Below are 19,970 nucleotides of genomic sequence, written 5' to 3' on the forward strand. Positions count from 1 at the left end.
TATACCAAATAAACGACTACATTGATCTTATTGATTTTGCTCTCAGTGCCATATACATGATTGCTTTCTATCAATGCAATATGATTTATTTAGTAATTAATATATTGAACAGGAAAAACATATTGCAAGCTATTGATTATTTTGACAATCTTATTAACTCCAATAGTGATGTCATTTCTGATTTGAGAAGGAAATACTACCTTAGAAACACTAAGCGAGCTTTCTATTTTTCCAGGTAAGTTTTTGGAATATTTTACAAACTCATTTGAAACTAATAGATAATAATTTTCACCAAGAGATAATTCAAAGAAAGTTAGAATTTTTATGGAAATTTTCAATTTTTTTCAGATTTTTTCTTTCTGAAATAACACTGTCTGGTGTAACAATCGTAATCTATGATATGTATCGATCGAGATATAACATGCCACTATTTTTCTACTTTCCATGGATACCGCAGGATTCATTTTTTTACTACCCCATCAATATAGTCATTCAAATAATATTCTACTTTACCGCCCTGGAAATCATTATGTGGTCTGATTCCGTCATCATGATTACAATAATGTACTGCGATGCTGAACTGAGTACCATCAATGAATACATTTCCCAGTTGGATGATGCAGAAGTTGTGCGAAAACAAGCTCCAATAATCCTAAAGAGCATCCTTCAGTTGCATTTAGCAATTACTGAGAAAGCTCAGCTGCTAACAAGCTCCTTTTGGCACATTTACTTCCACAAACTCTTCACAATCACCCTGTACCTCTGTACAATCCTTTTCATCTTCCAATCAGCAGATACATCGCTCATTGTGCCCGTCATTATTTTTATGCTCATGATAGCACAAACGTTCATTCTTTGCTACTTTGGACAGATTATTCGAAATAGTTCAGAAGCAATTTCAGACACAATCTACATGACCAAGTGGTATGAGATGTCAGTGGGTGATCAAAAGGATCTACTAATGCTCATGAGAAGATTTCATTATCCAATAAATGTGGAAACATTTGGATTTGGGAAAATTTCTCTTTTCACTTTTATACAGGTTAGTTGAGTACGTAAAAGACGTGTTATAGTTTATTATTGATTTTTTTTCTAACTTTTATCAAATCTTTTGGTCCTATTAAAATGGAGAGAAAGTTTTTTTCTAGCAAAATAATTCTTCTGTCTAATTCATCTTCTAAAGTATTTTAATTATGTAATCACAATTCTGTAGGATGTAAATCACTAAATTGATTTTTTCAATTTCTTTTCAGATTTTTAAAGCTGCTGTGTCCTATGCAACGATTCTCTACACTGTTTTTCTGTAATTTTTTTTTTAAATAATTTTATCTAACCAAAAAAGGAAATTAAAGCGGAGTTAATCTCAAGTTAATTTAAATAAGAAATTCTAAATAGAATAGTCTTCTATATTCAACTGTATAGATTTTTCTCATAATAATTTACTGTAAATCAGTAAATGGGTTTTCCAAGCTCTTTCAAAACTCTTTTGAACAACTGCAACCCCCACTACATTTTAATCAACTTTTAATTATTTATTTTATACTTTCTTAAAGGAAAGATACTCAAAAGTCAAAATTTCGACAAAAGAAATAAAACAGAGCTGTGAGAGGTAGGTAATTAATGTGAAGATATTCAGAATTCCAAAGAAGTAAATTTTGCTTAAAATTTCTACCTAATTAATTCAAACAGACCCATGTTTAAATTAACTTAAGGTAATATAAATTAATGATAAATTCAACATGCTAAATTTTGATTGTGTAATTAATTGATAGCCGGAGGAAATATATACTCATGGTTATCAAAGTTAAGATAAAAACAATTTGTATGCGATAGAGAGGGAGGTAAGACTTGTGCAATTACAGTGAGGTTCCGCAGCAGGCGACACAACGTAAAATCATTCTTAGAAAAAAAAATTAGAGTCTAATACCAATATTTCGTGTAATTTTTATATATAGTTATGTAATGTTGATACAGATTTTTTATGGAAAATTAAAAATTTTTAATAAGTAAATTCTTGTCTTAGAAAACATAAAATACTTAAGTCCACAACATGAAGCTTTAGAACGTTTGGATTATCAAGTATAATATTGAAATAAATAAAGCTAATTTATACAGGAAGCTTTTGAATGAATTTCAATAAAGCGTGTTAATGTGGCTCTTTCTTGGAAATCCATCTTACCCATAAATAATAAGGACATCGTAAATGAACAAATTAAGGTGTAAATTGAAGGTAAACAGAAGTGTTTTAATTTTATGCGACAATTTAATGTCTCTTAATGTATTTCTGAAATAAATTACTATGTTAACAAAGTACATACTAAATTGGTTGAACTGCGAAGCATTTCTAGACAATTTTTTCGCGGTGAAAAATGAACGCGATTGAGAAGGAATTTTAAGGTGTGGATGGGAATGCGGAAGAGGATTATTTAAGGACGTTGGACAATTTATTGGAAGAATATGCAGCGCATCCATCTCAATAAACACAAAAAGTGCCATTTCGACAAAAATTTACAGTGGAAGCGTGAGAGCTTCTACCCACATCTATCTTGGTTTCAAAATAAAAACCCATAGATAGTGTCACTCTTTCGTTGAAAATAAGAACATTGCAGATTCATTGGAATTTACTGCAACATGTTGTGTGTACTAAAAACATACGAATAAACACCACAAATTTTTCCCATTCATTGCCAATGTGATAAATATTTTAATGAAATTCCACCCACTCACCTCATTTAACCCACCAACGTGGGCCCAAAAGAAAATTAATTATTGAAATTCACGGGGAAATACTTAAATGCTATATCTCAGACGCTATGAGTTTGTATATAGTTGAGGAAAGGAAAGAAAAAAAAAGAAAGCTCCCAGTGAAAGCTTCTTAAGGAGTTCATTTGGAAATCGTTCGGTGAAGGGGAATGAAGAAAAAGCACTCGAGGCAACGAAAAGAAACCCCAATGTACACCTTCTAAATTCAACGATTTATGGTTGGCACTTGGCGGAGAGATGAAGCTCACGAAGCTCGTAGGTTGCAAAGAAATAGTTTTGTTGTGTAGAACAGGGTGGGGGATTTTAAGACGCTCCCAAATAAACCCCCTTAAGCCTCTCCCTGAATAGTGGAGTGTATGTGTTTCACTTTCTTACATCCCAGTGGAAAATAAGTGTGAGAAAAAAAGCAGCCAAAATCGTGAAATTCCCACTCTGCCATCTCACTGTTCTACGTATAGTGTGAACATAAGTTGATATTCTCAGGGACACTCACAGCATTCGCAATTAGATTTTCTTACCCTATTGTACATTTAGGGTTTAGTTTTCCAAATGGAAAAAAATATCGATTAATCAATATAAAATCCCTTTTCCTCAATGCTTCTTGCGGTTGCTTCATCAGATTGTTCTCAAAGAGAAAGAAAAGTGGAAAAAGCATGATAAATGGGCGATAACATTAAAGAAAAGTGCAACAATTTGAGAGAATTGATGACAGACACAAAAAGCCATGACTAAATTATTTATTTAGTTAGAGGGTGGGTGGTTTTTTTTATTCTAAGAATTGTTTTTAACCATTCATTAATTAAAAGAATGAATAAAATTCGGATCTTCTAAAGTAAATTACGAGAAATTTAATTTTCAAGAGGTGACCAATTCTCCGAAACACTCCCCTTCAGCTATAATAATGTTATGATTTCAATCCCAATTATTTATCTAAAGGCATCCATCGAGACAACCCCAATCTCGAATAGCTTTACACGCGTAACTTTTTTTTTCTTACATCCAAATAAAACATCGTGGGTGGAAGATTCATTTCAAATAGCAAGAGAATAAGGGCAAAAGGGTGTTCTAAAGATAAATCGATAATTTGTGAAAATGATTCTGCGGAGAATTTTGTGAGAGCCTCTTCAAAGTTCACGATGAAATGGAGATGGGAAAGAGTATGAAAATTGAGAAAGGAATCTGTCGAATTTGATGGAAACTTTTTTTTGGCATTTCCGAAAATTGAGAAAATGCACGCAAAATAATCAAAGTGTGAGTTATGGAATTTTCCTTTTTGGAATTTCTCAATTTTGATGAACAACCTCCCCATCCTCCACTTCACATTGCCCTATTAAAAATGAACCCGGAAAACTTTTCATTCAGCGTGAAACCTACAACGGGATGAGAATTAATTGTTAATCTCCTTTTAGTGAAAGGAAGCCAAATGGAAAAGGATGGAGAGGTGGTGTATCTTTAATCTGATGACGGCGAAAGGAAGTCGATTTGGCGGAGATATACAAGATTTTATTGGTTGGTGATGAATAATGAAAGGCGAAAGGGGGATGTTTATAGCTATTCTATCAAATTACAGTGGAGCAGAGAAGATCGGCTGTTCTGGCTGTTCTTCACCTACTTTATGGTCTCAATATCGTCGTGATTTATCAGTGCTGAAGGTGCAAAGGGGGTTCCTGTCTTCCGTATATATATTTTCAATTACCCGAGAATTTTCTAACGAAAAAGCGAAAAAGGTATCGTCTATGAAAGGAAAAACTTAATTACAATCATCTGGGAAATTGTATATTGACTTCCTTGGTACAATTACCAAATGAAATTTGTGGGAATAGTAAACCTAATAGACGGGGAACTAAGTGGCATGTTATCTCAATTGATTATACTTAATGCAAATTTGTATATTATGCAATTTTACTTAAAGCACCAATATAATTTATCAATAATACCAATTGACACACACTCTAATTCCTCTTTATGTGCCAATAGAGTAGTAGCAGTTATTTTAATTAATTGCTTCTTGAAGGATGACTATGTATGTGTTTTAGATGATTTATATAATTTCATGTATACATAAATCCTTTTGTAAATGTAGTGCGAATAAAAAAGTTCTTAAAGCATAGAAAAAAAATTAAAGATTGCCCAAATATTAAAGCATCTTTGTACATAGAAGTTATGCACAATGAAATGATCTCGACCTCATTGTTGGATATACTTCAGAAACGGAAAATATTCCAGTTGAACATTAAATATTCAAGTAAATCCTAATAGGATTTTCATTATCAACCTGGTATGAATTCGTTAAAGGGAAGGATATACTATAGATAATTCAAGAATTGCATAAAATGAAAAATTAAGTGAACTTCCTCATCATTGCTCAATGGATAATTTCCGGACATGGAGAAAGGACTTTCAATATCCGGACAAAAATTGATCAATCACTCAATATAGGGGGAAATTATTCAAATCATAATGTTTTGAGGACAATATTTAGAACAGGGATACTAAATACAGTCTGAACTGTTCTATGAAAATAAATATGATGTATATGTGGATATTAGAGAATTCTTACCTGTGGGAAATCACGTTCGCCGGATTGATGTCTGAAATGGAGGAAGTAGGACCGTCCCCCGCGTAGGCTGTGCATGTACCCGAGTCGAACGAGAGGTGCTGCTGTGTGTCCATCACTTAAAATATCAAGTGTCGCATCTCTCGCTCCCGTCGGATTCCGAGGTGGTCTCTCCCAATCGGTGTACTCATTCTGTTCACAGCAATAAAGAAAATAAAGCATTAAGAATGATGACAATATTCATTTTGTATGTTTCAAATTAAGCTCACCTTTAAAGCTGAATAAATTTCATTTAAGTGATAGTGATAGATATTTCGCACGTATGTCCTCAATATACGATCCCGTCGTGTCTCATTGAAGCCAAATTCCAAGTCTTGGGCACTCAAATCCAAATACGATTCAATCGACGTGAGGCCGAAAAGTAATTCCCGACTTGGGAAATCAGCCAATTCCAGTCCGGTTGTACTATTTTTTTATTATTATTTTTTTCACACCAATTTCCCCGACGAGGACGAAGGAGACAGCAATAAAATGTCGTGTCCGGGAGTTGTGGGGAAAAGAAGGTGGAAAAAGCGGATATATAGATAAATATATATGTGCATATACATATATGTACGTCTAAGCTGGCCGCACTATTTTATTGCTCAACTCCCAGAGAGCTTATTATCCCGGAAATTGTGGAAAGTCATAAATTCAATGAGGACTCACCTTGCCAGAGCGGATCCGGTGGGGAGGATCAAGGCATTTGTCACAGATGAGGTGGGATTTACGATTACCGTGCCATCGACAAATGGGGCAAATCCAGGAAGAAATCTATATCGAATTATGATTTTTCCATTCAGTACAAATTGTTTCCTTTTCTTCCCTTTTCTGCCCATACTTTTTCTCTTCGCAATAAGAAAAGATAAATTTTCCCCCATGTCGTGGGGAGGATTGCAAACGCTGTGGCATTTTTAGGGGTTTTCTTTTTGGATGGAGCCATTTAAATTATTATGAAGCTACAAATCCCATTTTATTTGGTTTTAAGTTTCCCAGGAAGAGGGAATTTTCTTCTACAGGAAAATGTTGGAATATAAATAACGTTTTAGACATTTCAAACACAAACGATTGCCTCAATATACGAGCGCTCTATTGTTAAGGTTTTTAAACGCATTTTTTTGTATTTTTTCCCCATAACATAAGAGAAATAAATTTTAAATAATATATCACCCACTGATCTGCAAGGGAGAGCTATAAAAAATATAATCGTGATCCAAAGATAAGCATATCGGTTTACTTTTTCTGTCAAGTATTTAATTTAATTTCCAGTAAATTATAAGTTAATTTAAATGCAGAAACTTTTCGTGTTTTCACTTAAAACAATTAGAATTTAATACAATTAGAGACAATGAATAAAATAACTTTTAGCATTTCTTAAAAGTTTTTTGTGACATAAATGCTAATTCGAAAGTTTTGGAAAGTTTGGAAAGTGCATTTAAAATATTTCACTAAATTTAATTTTCACAGAATATAAAGCTTTAATAGGATTAATAGAATAGTACTGCAAAAACGTGCTTAATAGAATATCAGGGAGGAATTTGGCGAAAAATAAATTTTGCTTCCATGGTAGTAATTTTAATACACTAACTATAACTTGGGGCTATTTTATATAATTAGTTCGAATAATTTATTAAAAGTAAAAGTGAAATTTAGCAGCTTTGTGTAGAGAAGAACTACACGTTATTATGAGAGAAAATTACGATATCTGTTTTGAAAGTTATGCGATAGTTATATATAAATTTTGCTCATAGCGTGTACAAAATGTGATACAATCCCAACAATTTCATACAAAATAAATATAAAAATTCAATTTGGGGCTCTCATCTGTTTACAAGATTTATTTCATTAAGTTGTGACTCATGGAATTTGAATGGAACCGAAAATTGCTCAAATAATTCTCTCTGTGCCGCCCAAATGACATTTTTGGTGATATTTCTTCCACAAAATTCACAAGCTTTCATTTCAAAGAGGAAAGCTTTCACCAGGCGTCTCCACCCACTTTCACATGTTTTCCTATCTAGAAATTTCATTACGCTTCGCACCCTTAAGGGGGCGAAAAATCCCCCAATTTCCGTCTCAATTGTGAAACTCTCGTGATTTATGTTTCGCGCGAAAAATTCTACGCGCGCGGGGGACATTTCCCTTGTGCCGCCCATTTATAAACAATTAGTGAAAATTAATTTTCCAACTATTTTCCACGCGATGCGGGAAAAGCATCCGTCGTGAAGGGAAATTGAGATGCCGAGGTAAACTTGGAAGTGTTGACAGAATTAAAACGTGGGAATTAGCATTCTGGCGCGCTGGTGAATTAATTCAGCTGAAGAGTTTATGTGACAGTGAAATGCGAGACTGTTTTGCCACATTTGCGATCCTTCCCACCTTCCCATCACCCCAAAAAAATCCCCATCGCCCAGTTATATTACCTGTACGAATCAAGGGTCACAGAAAGGAGGTCACCGAGGGATTTTGTACGAAGGCAGGGCGCCAAGTCGTCCTCGAGAAGATCTCCATGGCATCCTGTGTGCTCCGCCACGCGTTTCTTCACAGCCAGAGGGTCCTTTTGGATGGCCCACGGGGAGAGTGCTGAGCCACTCAAGAGAATAGCACGTGCAGCTAGATCTGAAAGATACAGTTTTCCCTGAAAATCATCTCTCTCTCAATTTGAGGGATTTGTTTGTGAAGAACTGTCCCATGGGAGCTATTGTGAGTAAAGCTCTCAAGAACTCTTGGCGAATATTCTAAGAATTGACAACTTGATATTATTATTAGAAAGTAGTTTACAAACAAATATTTCTTTTCGGGAAGAAGGAAAAAAATAAGTATCCATTATATTTGATAAAGAACAGAAATAGGTCAAGAATAGCTTTCTATGTACATTTTTTTTAGAAAAAAAAAATCAATTTTTTTTAATTTTATTTGCTTAAACAAAAATGTTTTTGGTTGTATTAAATCCAATTATCTTTCGGTGAAAACTGATTTAGTTCATTTTAAATATAATTAAAAATCTCTTTTACAAAACCTTTATCCACAATCTTGCCATTCACAACGACTTATGGTAATTTCTACATAAATTTCATGAACTTGGTATGCTCAGGCAGAGTTTTAGTTGATAAAGACTAAAATGCAAAGTGAATATTAAAAAATGGTAAGAACGTTGCAGTCGTATTTTTCGAGAAAACTTTCAAAGCTATTAATTTTTCCTTAAGACAAAAAAAAAAGAAATTTCCTCATCTGCATGAGAAAGGATAAATTTTCTTTTCCTTTGGAATTTGTAGGGACTTTCTCATTTGTAGTTAATGAGATGTCGCACATAGAAAGTTTGGAGTGCAACCACTTTTAATGTAAGGGAAGAACTCAAATGCACTTTAGAAAGGAAATTATAATGTCGTTTTACGATGCAACGAGAGACATCACTTGAAAGCATAATCGTACAATAATACTTCCAAATGAAGCTCGTAGTGAATTTTGAAAAGGAAAACGCAGCTCCTTCCTCTGCCAATTCAAGCACCATGTCAGAGAAAATTGATGAAGCCGTGAATCGGATGAATTGTTAGTCGTATGGAACATAATGGGATTTACTCCGTATTATACTTAAATGAATTTAAAAAAAAACTTTTTTTCAAATGAATTAATAACATTTTGCAAATAATTGTGCAAAAATAAAAGAATAAATTACAAAAACAGGTAAAAACATAAAGAATCTTTAAACTTTTTTGGGTCATTTGTGACATATCAAAGGTAATTTTAAATTAAACACACCAACAAGGTAAAGTTTAGAGAAGGAAAAGCTTCTTTTTTTTTGTTACCTCTTGCCACTGGTGATACCACGAGGATATTAGCGAGAGCAGCTCCTGTACTGTGTCCCATTAGAGTGACCCTCTCGGCATCCCCATTGAATGCCGGCAGATTCTCACGGAGCCAATGGAGTCCGGCCACGAGGTCCATTAGCCCAAAATTCCCCTGAGCGCTCTCCTTTGTGCCCGTTTTGAGGAAACCTTTTGGGGTAGAATCCAACACCACACATAAATATAATCAGGCAGTGTCCAAAAGCTCGGGTATTTCGGGCAATGAGGCAATTATCTTGTCCCTCGCACCCAGTGTTGGACAAAAGGGGCGCATTGAAATAAAAGATAGATACAGGCGGGGGTGGTGGGGTGGAAAAAGAAGACAAAGAAGCATCCTTACTCACCCAGAACACCTAATCTAAAATTAATCGTGACGACGATTATATTCCCATGGGCCGCCAGGACTGAGCCGTCGTACAAATTTCCCGAATTCCACTCGTACGACTCACCATGGATGTAAACAATTGTTGCCAATGAGCGATTCTGATCCCCATTTTCACTATTAACTACACTCGGTCACCATGAAATGAGAGAGAAATAAATTCATTAGTTTTTTTTCTTGTGCTCCTTTCCTCATCATCGCACCCCCTCAATGGGATGTGGTGGGGATTTTGCGTGCGGAAGACAAAGGGACAAGCCGCCCAAAACAGAAGGACTTAGCCACGCACGAGTAAAGCTCCGGCGTGCGAGAGATCATCCCCTCACTATATGGAAGTGTTTCACATGGGCTTTTATTGCATTTCCACACCCACCCCATATTTAATTCACGCAGACAGCCAGTGTTTTCGCTTTATACCCCAAAACAGTGGGGTATGTGTATTCACCAGATTTTGGGGGTGAATAACTTTTTGTGATTGTTAGTGGAATAGCATTCACACACCGAGAAAAGTGTTTTACGTAATAGAAAAATTGTATTATTCCATGTGCTTTTCCTCGGCTTTTCTCTTCACATGGGAAGCTATGCCAGCATGCTGAACTTATCAATTTTTGTGCTTAGTCGACTTTTCACAAAATTGCGGAAATGTTTCTCTCTCTCACTCTCTCTGAAAGATTTAAACACGTGCCGGTGGATATCAATAAAATAGGTACATATCTTCTACATCGGATATGTTTTCTTTCAATTTCTTTCTCAAATACATTCAAATACTATTGATATACATATATCTTTAATTTTTGGATAAATACATTTTTCCAATTTAAAGTATTTGAGTTGAACCATTCATCTACATACGTATAACACGTATTGAGAGAATAAAGTTGCTGAAGATTCAAGACTTATTTAATAGTCAAAAAACTTTTTTGAAGTTAAGTTTTTTTTAACTCTTCAATTTTAATACTTTATTTTCACTTGAAAAACTCCTTTAAATGATCAATTTTAGATTTTACCTACTGTTTTATTCAATTTTTTGCCCTATTCTCAAATATTTGTATTCAAGAAAGTGTAGTTCAATTTTTTCTACATACAAAGTATTAAGAAATTATTTTGTTGAGTTAAATAGAAATTGATAATCATATTTTTCTGAGCTATTAACCCCTCGCTCATTGACTTTATCGCTTCACCGAATATCTTTTGCTCGCCATACTGAGGATTTATCTTTCCCAGAAAAAAAAGCTGACTTATGTCTATGGGGGAGGGAAGTCATTGGCGGACAAAATATGTAGCTACTATCAAGGGGAGAGATACCGTGGCTTTCGCACCCTCCGTGCAAATCTCATGGCAAAGAATAAGAACAAAAGCCTCAATGGGAAATCGCGTGAGCTTGTTTGAGGCACTAAAAAGCTGCTGAAAAGTAAGCACAAAGGCACTAAATTTGCCTCTACCCAGTCATGGAGATACACCTGGAGGATTTTTATGGGCCGGGACACGCTCTGAAAATCTCAGAAGGGAAACTCATTAATTTCCAGTGGAAAATTCACCTCAGCGGTAAACGTTTTGGCGGGAACGTTCGCTCTCCCCACCTCTAAAAACTCGCTTTTCCCGCCACAAGTCGGTGCGGTGATTTTTATTGGGGCTTCTCCTTGTGGCAAAAATTGATGATGAGCAATGAAATTATTTTATGTCCCCAGCAGGGATGATGCCCAAAAATCAAGGGGAGGGAATGAAAATTATTTGATTTTTATTGACTTGCACCAGATGCTACATACAGAATCTGGTGGTTCCAAAATGCGTGTATCGCAGTGGAGACATTTTTATCAATAAATTTTCCTCCAAGTCAATAAACACAGTGAAATATTCTCTCCTTAACATTTCATGGAGTCAATGAAGGGTGACAGGGCAATAAGGGGGCAAAAGTTCTTCGGAGGAAAAACGAAGATTCTCTATCTAAATTGTCTTTTCTTCTCTTTGGACGAAACGCGATTGAGAAAAAGCTATTTTCACTGTCGCATTGAGGAAATAATATGAGATTTGCATGTGAATTAAATGTCTGTAACACTCCATTCTACTATTGGCAGATTTTCCACAGTAAGCCGAAGGCATCAATATACAAATGCCTTTTCACATTCTCATTGCAAATTCACGGGGATTTTCAATGTTTTGCTGGCATTACGTGCTTAATTGAACACCGAGTCACAACACAACTGGAGTATCAGGTATTTTGGAATTAATGAATTTATCACGAGCTTTCGAAAACAATTTTCCAAAACAAACGGATTTTCGGTAACAATTTTATTTTTTTAATCGACATAAAATCAACTACGAAAAGCTCTATTCGGCTTTAGAAGAGAGAGGAGAATTCTTAGCCGGAAGCAAATTTGTCAAGGGAAATTCATAAAGTTTGCTGTATGTTGTGGAAAAATAAGAGTTTTCTCCGCAGATATGAATTTTGCTTATTATAATACACTATAAGATTCATCTTTTACATGCGTGTATCAAACCATTCTTATTTGTTTTATTTTAGATATTTTCAGAGCTTTCATTTAGAGTTTGAATAAGAAAAGTGCAGAAATGAAACAAACTAATGTTTTCAAAAAAAAAAAAAATAGCCTGGTTTCAGCAAGATAGGTTACTAAACACACATAAAATAACTCCGTAGTTAACAGAAAATATTTACACACAACGAATAACAATCACTAAATAATTACTTATATACTTTCGAAGGTACACACAAAAGCTGTGAATGGAAGACCACATAAATGAACTTCAATCCGTTCTAATTCATTCCCACCGAATTTTCTCGAGAGAAGACCTCTTTGGAGACACTTTGGTTGGCACAAGTGCAAAAGAAAAGTATTTGGAGCTTCATTGAATTCAATAAAGCCAAGGAGTTTATCGGTGAAAGAGGTCGTGTGGGGTTGTCAATGGAAGGGAGGTGAAATTGAACGTGTTCGCAAATCTTCCTATGTAGGGGGCGGGGGGAGAATGAACTATATACGGAGGGAGCAAAAGAAAATCGGATGAGAACCTCAAGCTCCCGGGGGGTGCCAAAGAAACTTTCTCTGAAAGCTTTCACAGTCTGGTGATTTGAATAAAGTGGCTTTTTTGCCATGTGGAGTTTGGAAGTTATTTGTACAAAAGATTTTAGTAATTGGTTGAAGGCAAAAAAACAACGAAAGTGTATATAATTGAAAACTCCACACTAACCTTTAGCAAAATTGAAAGAGTAGAACGATATATTTGTGGGACCATTCCGACTCTTTTTTAACTTTATAAAATACAATGAAATGAACTTTTGAGAAACAGTGTAATATCGTGTTTAACGTTATTTATTTATTTTAATTTGAATTTCCATTACTTTATGGTTGTTAATGAAACAACTTAATTGACAGATTTGAAAAAAAACTTGGTCATTTTCTGTACAAATGTAGAGAGTTTGTTGAACTTTTCTCAATTAGTTGAGTGATGGAACTGGAAAAGAAACCTCTCTGGGTTTCCATTTGAATAGGAAAATTCTATTTTCCCTATTCTTTTCATTAAGAAAATTCTTTTTATTTATTCTACTCAATGTTCTTTTCAATTTTTTTTTATTTTATTTTTTTATGTAGATAAAAAAGATACCTATAAATTAAATTAAAAGCTGTAAATTACATGTAATGAAATTAAATTATATTTAATGAAAAATTGGATATGAAAATAATTATTAATTACCTACTCCCGGATAAAAATATTGATAAATTGATAATTTTATTTAATTTTTATATTATAAATGACTTTGTATGTTGTGATGAGTTATGTTGCAGATATTTCCACGTGAATTAGAAATTCCCGTAAATTCCATAGCACATATTTTTCACCAACTGTGCTCCGTAACACTTTTTCGAAAATACTCAATTTTTCACGTCAAAACTTTAAATAAAATATTTAAGCTGTGCGACAGGGGAGGTCTCGATATTTCGTTGTTGGGGGCAGGAGTGGGGGGAGGAAAACTCTTCATGTTTTGCATGAAAAGTTGCTGATGAAATTTTCTTCTCAATTGAAAATCCAAAAGGAGGTGAAGCCAAAGGAAAATCAATACAGAGATCCTCCACAGCTGTGAATCACCCCGAGGAGACAATTCACAGCCCCGTCACTGTGCACCTCATTTTTCTCTTCAGGCCACCCAGATACATTCCCTTTTCCCTTCGTTACATGCCGAGATAAAATAATAAATTGTGGTGAGAGGATCTCATTGAAAAATGCTCCCCAACATAGACGGGAGGAGGGGGTGAAAAAAATTTTATATATGCAAATTTTATAGAATTTCCTTTCATTTCTATCTTGTCATCGCAGCTTTTTTTTGTAGGTACACACATACCAGCCAAAAAAAAGTATTAATATAACGGGATGAGGTGTAATAAATTTTCGTCGGCTGAAAATTCACAAATATTCAAATTTTTTCCACCCTTATCGAGCGAGGGACTATCCACCGAAAAAATTTATACACACAGAGCAAATTTTCTTGTGGTATGGACTTGTGAATTGACTTCTTTTCATCCTTCTGACTCTTTTCATCATACTGAAAGTTGGTGTATGTATATGGAAATGATGGGAAATGTCAAGATATTCTAAGACAGAATCCTTCTTGCTCTATGAAGAATTTCTAGTGTAAAATTTTCAAGCACAGCACATCGTGAGCCATTTAAAACATTCATAAATCAGAAGGTAAAGTGTTTGCAATGTACCTATGGTGGAATTTTCAGAAAGTCAGTAAATATTTAAAAGTGAATACCCCTTGGCTGCTCATATAGCCATTTTTCCTTCAGCCCTGCGGGGCGGGGATGTGGAGAAGGTGTACTCCATCTTTTCAAACGGGGCGAATGGTGTGCGGTGTGAGTAATTGAGGCCCGAAATCACCCTGTGAAATAATTAACAGCAATTTCTGATGACTTCCAGGACCTAATTTGAATATGGTCTCTCCACTTTTTTTTCTTCTCCATCTTTCCCGGTCCCGAAGCATGTCTCACCATCAACTTCACTCCCGCAGTGCTTGCAATTGATCAATTTAGTACACTGCAATGCACTACGGAATTGAGGTCGATTTCAAGAGAAAAAAAATGCGGGAGGAAATTAATTGGATGGTGTATCTCGTTGGAATTGCAAATGGACAAATCTGTGTCATTTCTTGTATCACTTTGGTACAGCTGGAAAGACGATGACGACAGATGGGCGAGAGCTCTGTGCCGGCATTCGTACGATGGTATGACGATTCATCCCCATAAGAATGGCAGACAACTCAATTTTCTTCTATTGGCGCCAAACATTGAAATGAAATATTGAAAATTGATTTCATCCTATTCCCACACCCCATCTAATTTGACGATAGAAAAATTATACTTCAACAAATTATAAAAATTATTTTTCTCTGTTTCTTCCCCCTCTCTCCACGCATTGAGAAAAGCCCCATCCTGAGGGTGCAGAAAAAGCTGATGGCAAATGGTGTGTTGATGGGTACAAAATTGTCTTGTAAATATTGTATTTTACGGGACAATTTCGCAGAGGGGGTCAATGATGGCTTTTTATTGTTAATTCGCAATTTTATTCAGCTATAGAGGGATATTTCATTAAAAATTCCATTAAAATTTCATTAAAAATTCCACAGACACCCAATCAATTAATATTGATTGGGGAGATGATTGCAAATACAGCAACACACATAGTATAAAAAAATCACCCACAACTCTTTATCACTTTCAATTTAGGGAAATATTTTTGAATTTGTGAATTAATCGGTGGTTCAATTAATTCTCATCTGGGGTATATTTAATTTTAATTTCACTCTTTTTCCCCACTCGGCGAATTTTGAGTAGGTACTCTTTTTTTGGTATTTTTGTGGCAGGTAAAATTATTCAAGATAGCTTCATTGGTGTGGAAAGCTCTTCCTCTCTCTTTTTTGCATGGAGCTTTTTAAATGATTCTCATTAACAAAGTAAAGTTTGCATTTTTTTTTTATAATTCTTTTGGAGAATTTTTCCAACACTTTTATAAATTTTCTTTTAAAATTGAAACTCTTTGATGTCAATGTTTTGAAATGTCTTTCATGCACAGAAGACCATTCTATTTTTTTTTTGACTAAATAACATTAAGTGGGAAATACTTGAAGTGAAAGGAAATACATGGTAGGTCTTTGAGCGCGCTAAAACACTCCACGAGCTTTATTGAGAACAATATCGATTTTATGAAGAATATGCGGGGAGAAGTTAAACTACAACCGCGAGATAAAGGCAAAATGCTCCATTTTCATAAAAGCACCATCCATTTTGGGAGTTTTATGCGAAAGAATTGCTGCTGCGATTATTACCCCAAAGCTTTATTGCCGTTTCAGTGGCTTTTTGTGAAGCTTATTGATTCCAAATTAATGACCCTCAGAGTCATGAGCAATTGAGGGAAATGTACTGAGAATTATTTACTCAGTGCACTCAAAGAATTTTCCTCACTAGCTCTGCATATAGTGTATTCCCATATAATCAATTTAAATTTTAATATCACTCACAGAATATCTTAGTTATGAGAAAATTCCAAGAAAAATTCATATTTTTTCTCTAAAAAATATATGAGGGATGAAAAAGAATACTCTTGCATCAAATGAAAATTTCTCAGAATGACGCTTTTCGTTTTGAGATAAAATTACACGCGAAAATAACAATGAATAAGTTTGTTGTTACAAATTATTCCCATTTAAAATGTGTATACGCTGCTATATTTGTTTTGCTCAATATTTCCCTGTGCACATCATTGTTGAGCATTTTAATTGACCAATTAGTTAGTGTGACGCTCATAGAGACAGTCGAAAAAGCACAAACAATGATTAAATTGACGAAAAAGACGGATAATTATAGCATAGGGAGTGCGCACTGGGAGGAGGTGAATAAATAGAAAGAAATCTTAAGTGAGTTGACAAAATATATATCACATCCCCTTCGCATTGTTGGCAAAAGCTTTGCGAGCGGAAGCTAAGAGAGAAGAAGCAAAAAAAAGCTCCCTCTCTATTTGATTTTGTTTTCAGAAGAAATTGAGATGATGATCCAGATGATAAAACATAAATTATGTATCAATCTCCGCGGGAGGATGCGAAGTTTTCTCCTACGCACAATGTCTTGGACATTGATGATAAACAGAAATTTGATATGCAAGCTTTTAATTATGTGCTCAAGCTCCTTCACGCGCTGGCAATAAACGACACAAGACTGTTGGAGCTCAAAATGGGCGCGGTGGAATGGGAAAAATTACCCTGATTTCTTCTTCATGCCTTTTTCCATGGGAACTTTCGCATCTCACTAGGATAGCAACATTAATTGAATCATCAAGACTTTTGCCTCCTCCACTTTTCATCCTTATACAAAAACATCTATGCTAATTTTCACTTTAATACCCATAAATCATGCAATGAGAAAGAACCCCAGGAAGAACATACAAATATCTCGATGCTCGTAAATAATGAACAAATTTTCATTCTCAACCATGAATCATCATGCAATGGGTGTGTATGCGCAAAAAAGGCGGGAATTTCTCGACTTATGGTAATTGTAGCTGAGGGGGTGGATGGGAAAGAGAATGCGGGGTAGTCGAGAGAGAGAGAGCCTGAAATGAGCTTCGCACCACTTTGTCTAATGATTCAATAAATTGAGAAGATTTTTGCCCTCGAGAGGTGATGGTATAGGAAAGGAAACAAATCAACGGGGTTCACACTAAAAGCCACAATCTCTAGCATTTTCCATTCCCTTTTTCTTCCCTGGGATTTTTTTTGTTGTTGCTATATGTGCTAGGAAGGAACATTGAATGAATCATAAGTTCCAGCATTGAAATTCCCACCACAGCTCAGAGGATTCACACAAAAAGGAATTATTTTGGAATTATTTCACAAGCGGGAATGAATGAAAATAAAAGAATTCCAAGAATATTTTAACCTTGAAGATTATCTTATTACGTTTTCCTGTCTCTCAGCTTTTATATACATAGAGAGACATTTTATTGTTCAACAAGTGTGTTTCTGCTCGACGAAAAAGTGGAATACAAAAATCCTCAAAAATTAGAAAAACAGCATTATTTTTAGGCCACTAAATCTTTTCTGTTGTCGAGAATTATTTGGAAGAATTTTCTTTTGTACATAAATAAAAATTACTTTTATATTATATACATTTAGAAGATTCTGTTTACATTTCTCGATGAAAGAAATGTTGTATCAACTATCTAGCAAAAGCTTTACTACATTTCATTGATGTAGTCACTCTAAAATAAACAAAATATCCCGGAGCTTGCAACACAAAAGTTTGAGTTTCTGTGTATCTTTCAAAATTAAATTACCTAATTTATATAATAAAAAGCTTGTTAGTTAATTTTCTTCAATCTCTTTTATCTTCTTGAAATTTTGGAAATAATTTATGTCGGGAAATAATATGTAATTTTATTGCATAAAATAAACGAACAGAAGAGCTTTAATATGCATTGTTTATACGCATAATTCACAAAAAGAAAAAAAAACTTTTAATTTGGACATATCTCAATGTCTTTCAGATAGATTACTTTTCATGTCACATAACACAATAAAACCATTAACTGTGCAGGAAAGAGGTTCGTCCAGCTTTGGTTGCCATGCGATTACCTCTTCTTCTATATAATCGAAGAATCGGATAAAGACAAACCCATAGAATAAGCTTAAACCATGTAGGTATATTTGTGTGTAGCTCTTGTTATTTTTCTAACAAAATGAATTTACAAAATCGATAAAATCCAACTTGTTAACCTATATTAGAAAATATCATCGACTTTATTAAATCCTAAATAACTCAATATCGTAAATATCACCTTCGAATATCCAATGTGCGCCCAAAATGGGGTCGAAGCAGAGGTATCCTGTTATCCCTTAACTTCAATTATTCGAACACATCCATATTAAAAATTTATATTACGATCTCCGTGAAGCTATTTTTGCAACTTTCCACTCAAAATTGCACCATAAACTCTTCTGATGAAATTTTAAAATCCTCCACAAACAGCAATCTGTTGCTGAAAGTTCACCCTCTTTTCCGGGGCCATAAGCTCTCAGCAGAGAATCTGCGAAAAATTGTCGAACAACGCCCCATTGAACTCATTCACATTGGGGGGGGGGGATAAAAGGGGTTCTTCTAATTGAGAGGGAAAAATTAATAATTTCCTCCCTCTATGCGGGGATTTTGTTTGGATTCCCTTTTGTGTGACGCATGAAAATTCAATTCGTTTGCAATTTCCCACTCTTTCCCAACGCTTATAGAATGTGAGGGAAGGGTGAAGGGCTCATCCTCATCGTCTTCCACTTTTGTTGCGAAATCACCCAAAAATCAGACGAAGAGAGAAATATTTAAAATTATAATAATTTCGGCATTAGACAAACTAAGATGGGCGTAAAATGGTTTTGCGCGCGCGGAGAAAAAGGTCAGATGGTTGATTGAAGGGGATGATGGGTCGATGGGAAAATGGTTCACCTAATTCCAAAGCAAACACTCACCGTTTTTCGGCACATAGAGGTTGAGGTATAGACAGTCTTCGGATTGATTGGCCAACAAGGGATGAAATCGACGAAGCTGCGCCAGACGCTCGCGGGGCTCGTCGAGGAGGGCGAGGGCACCATTTGGTGGCATTGGTACCTTCTGGGGGCAAACTGGTGGGAAGCGATCTGCCAATTTTATGTTTTTCCACGTGGAGGGCGTGACCGGTGGCATATACCTAAAGGAAAAAAAAACACAAACCAAAGATATATCAGTGTACAAAAACTTACCCAGAAAAAGTGCAAAGAGTATGTGCACAGATTGATGATGTTAAAGGATAAATGATTGAGTTCATTTGTTGCCTTCGGTTTTTGTTTCAGAGCTTTGAGAGAGAGCTTTTCTAATGAAATTTTCTTATTTAACGACAATCTTCCCTGCCGATGAAAACAAAGTATTAAAATAATCATAGAAAATCTTAAAGCTGTACAACTATAATTTTACTCCAACTAGTCCATCTTCAACTCTACATGGGTGCCATGAAAAAGCAGGAAGTGGAAAAGCTTCGACTTCTTAGTGGTGTTTTTCCCCTCTATCTCAACCAGGACGAACAAATAGATTTACACGCCATTGAATTTAATATCCGCTCTAGATTTACAAGTGATTTCATTTCTTTTTTCGCACCCAAAACCCACCAACATCCGCGTCAAATACCCTCGCCCTTTCGCCATTTGCCATTGAGTCGGATGTGGGAGCTTTTTTTGTGTGTTGTATTCCACTTCGCAGGAAAAAGTCCTTTTCATATCACCCCTCGCGCGCGCGAGTTAATAAGTCAAGCAATTTGTGGGGCGAAATTAACTGAAATATTTCTCACTGTCACTGAATGGGAT

The 19,970-nt window shown here is 35.1% G+C and overlaps 2 protein-coding genes across 4 annotated transcripts in view; one reads left to right on the forward strand and one right to left on the reverse strand.

The window, feature by feature from the left end:
• The window catches only part of LOC129790995 (neuroligin-4, X-linked), an 81,351-nt gene that overhangs the window by 18,155 nt on the left and 43,226 nt on the right, over nucleotides 1–19,970 (reverse strand). For all 3 annotated transcript variants that reach the window (XM_055828858.1, XM_055828856.1, XM_055828857.1), the window contains 7 exons: nucleotides 19,104–19,321; nucleotides 9,549–9,710; nucleotides 9,166–9,354; nucleotides 7,783–7,978; nucleotides 6,029–6,133; nucleotides 5,590–5,785; nucleotides 5,324–5,512 (listed from right to left, as the gene is read on the reverse strand). In XM_055828858.1, the coding sequence (XP_055684833.1) occupies nucleotides 5,324–5,512; nucleotides 5,590–5,785; nucleotides 6,029–6,133; nucleotides 7,783–7,978; nucleotides 9,166–9,354; nucleotides 9,549–9,710; nucleotides 19,104–19,321 (1,255 nt within the window). The remainder of the gene's footprint in view (nucleotides 1–5,323; nucleotides 5,513–5,589; nucleotides 5,786–6,028; nucleotides 6,134–7,782; nucleotides 7,979–9,165; nucleotides 9,355–9,548; nucleotides 9,711–19,103; nucleotides 19,322–19,970) is intronic.
• Nucleotides 428–1,706, forward strand: LOC129791002 (odorant receptor 4-like). Its single transcript, XM_055828873.1, has 2 exons — nucleotides 428–1,042; nucleotides 1,254–1,706. Exons 1-2 carry the CDS (start codon nucleotides 530–532, stop codon nucleotides 1,305–1,307), a joined length of 567 nt encoding a protein of 188 aa, XP_055684848.1. The 5' UTR covers nucleotides 428–529; the 3' UTR covers nucleotides 1,308–1,706.

The sequence above is a fragment of the Lutzomyia longipalpis genome, chromosome 2, assembly GCF_024334085.1.
Source record: "Lutzomyia longipalpis isolate SR_M1_2022 chromosome 2, ASM2433408v1".
NCBI classification, from domain to species: domain Eukaryota; kingdom Metazoa; phylum Arthropoda; class Insecta; order Diptera; family Psychodidae; genus Lutzomyia; species Lutzomyia longipalpis.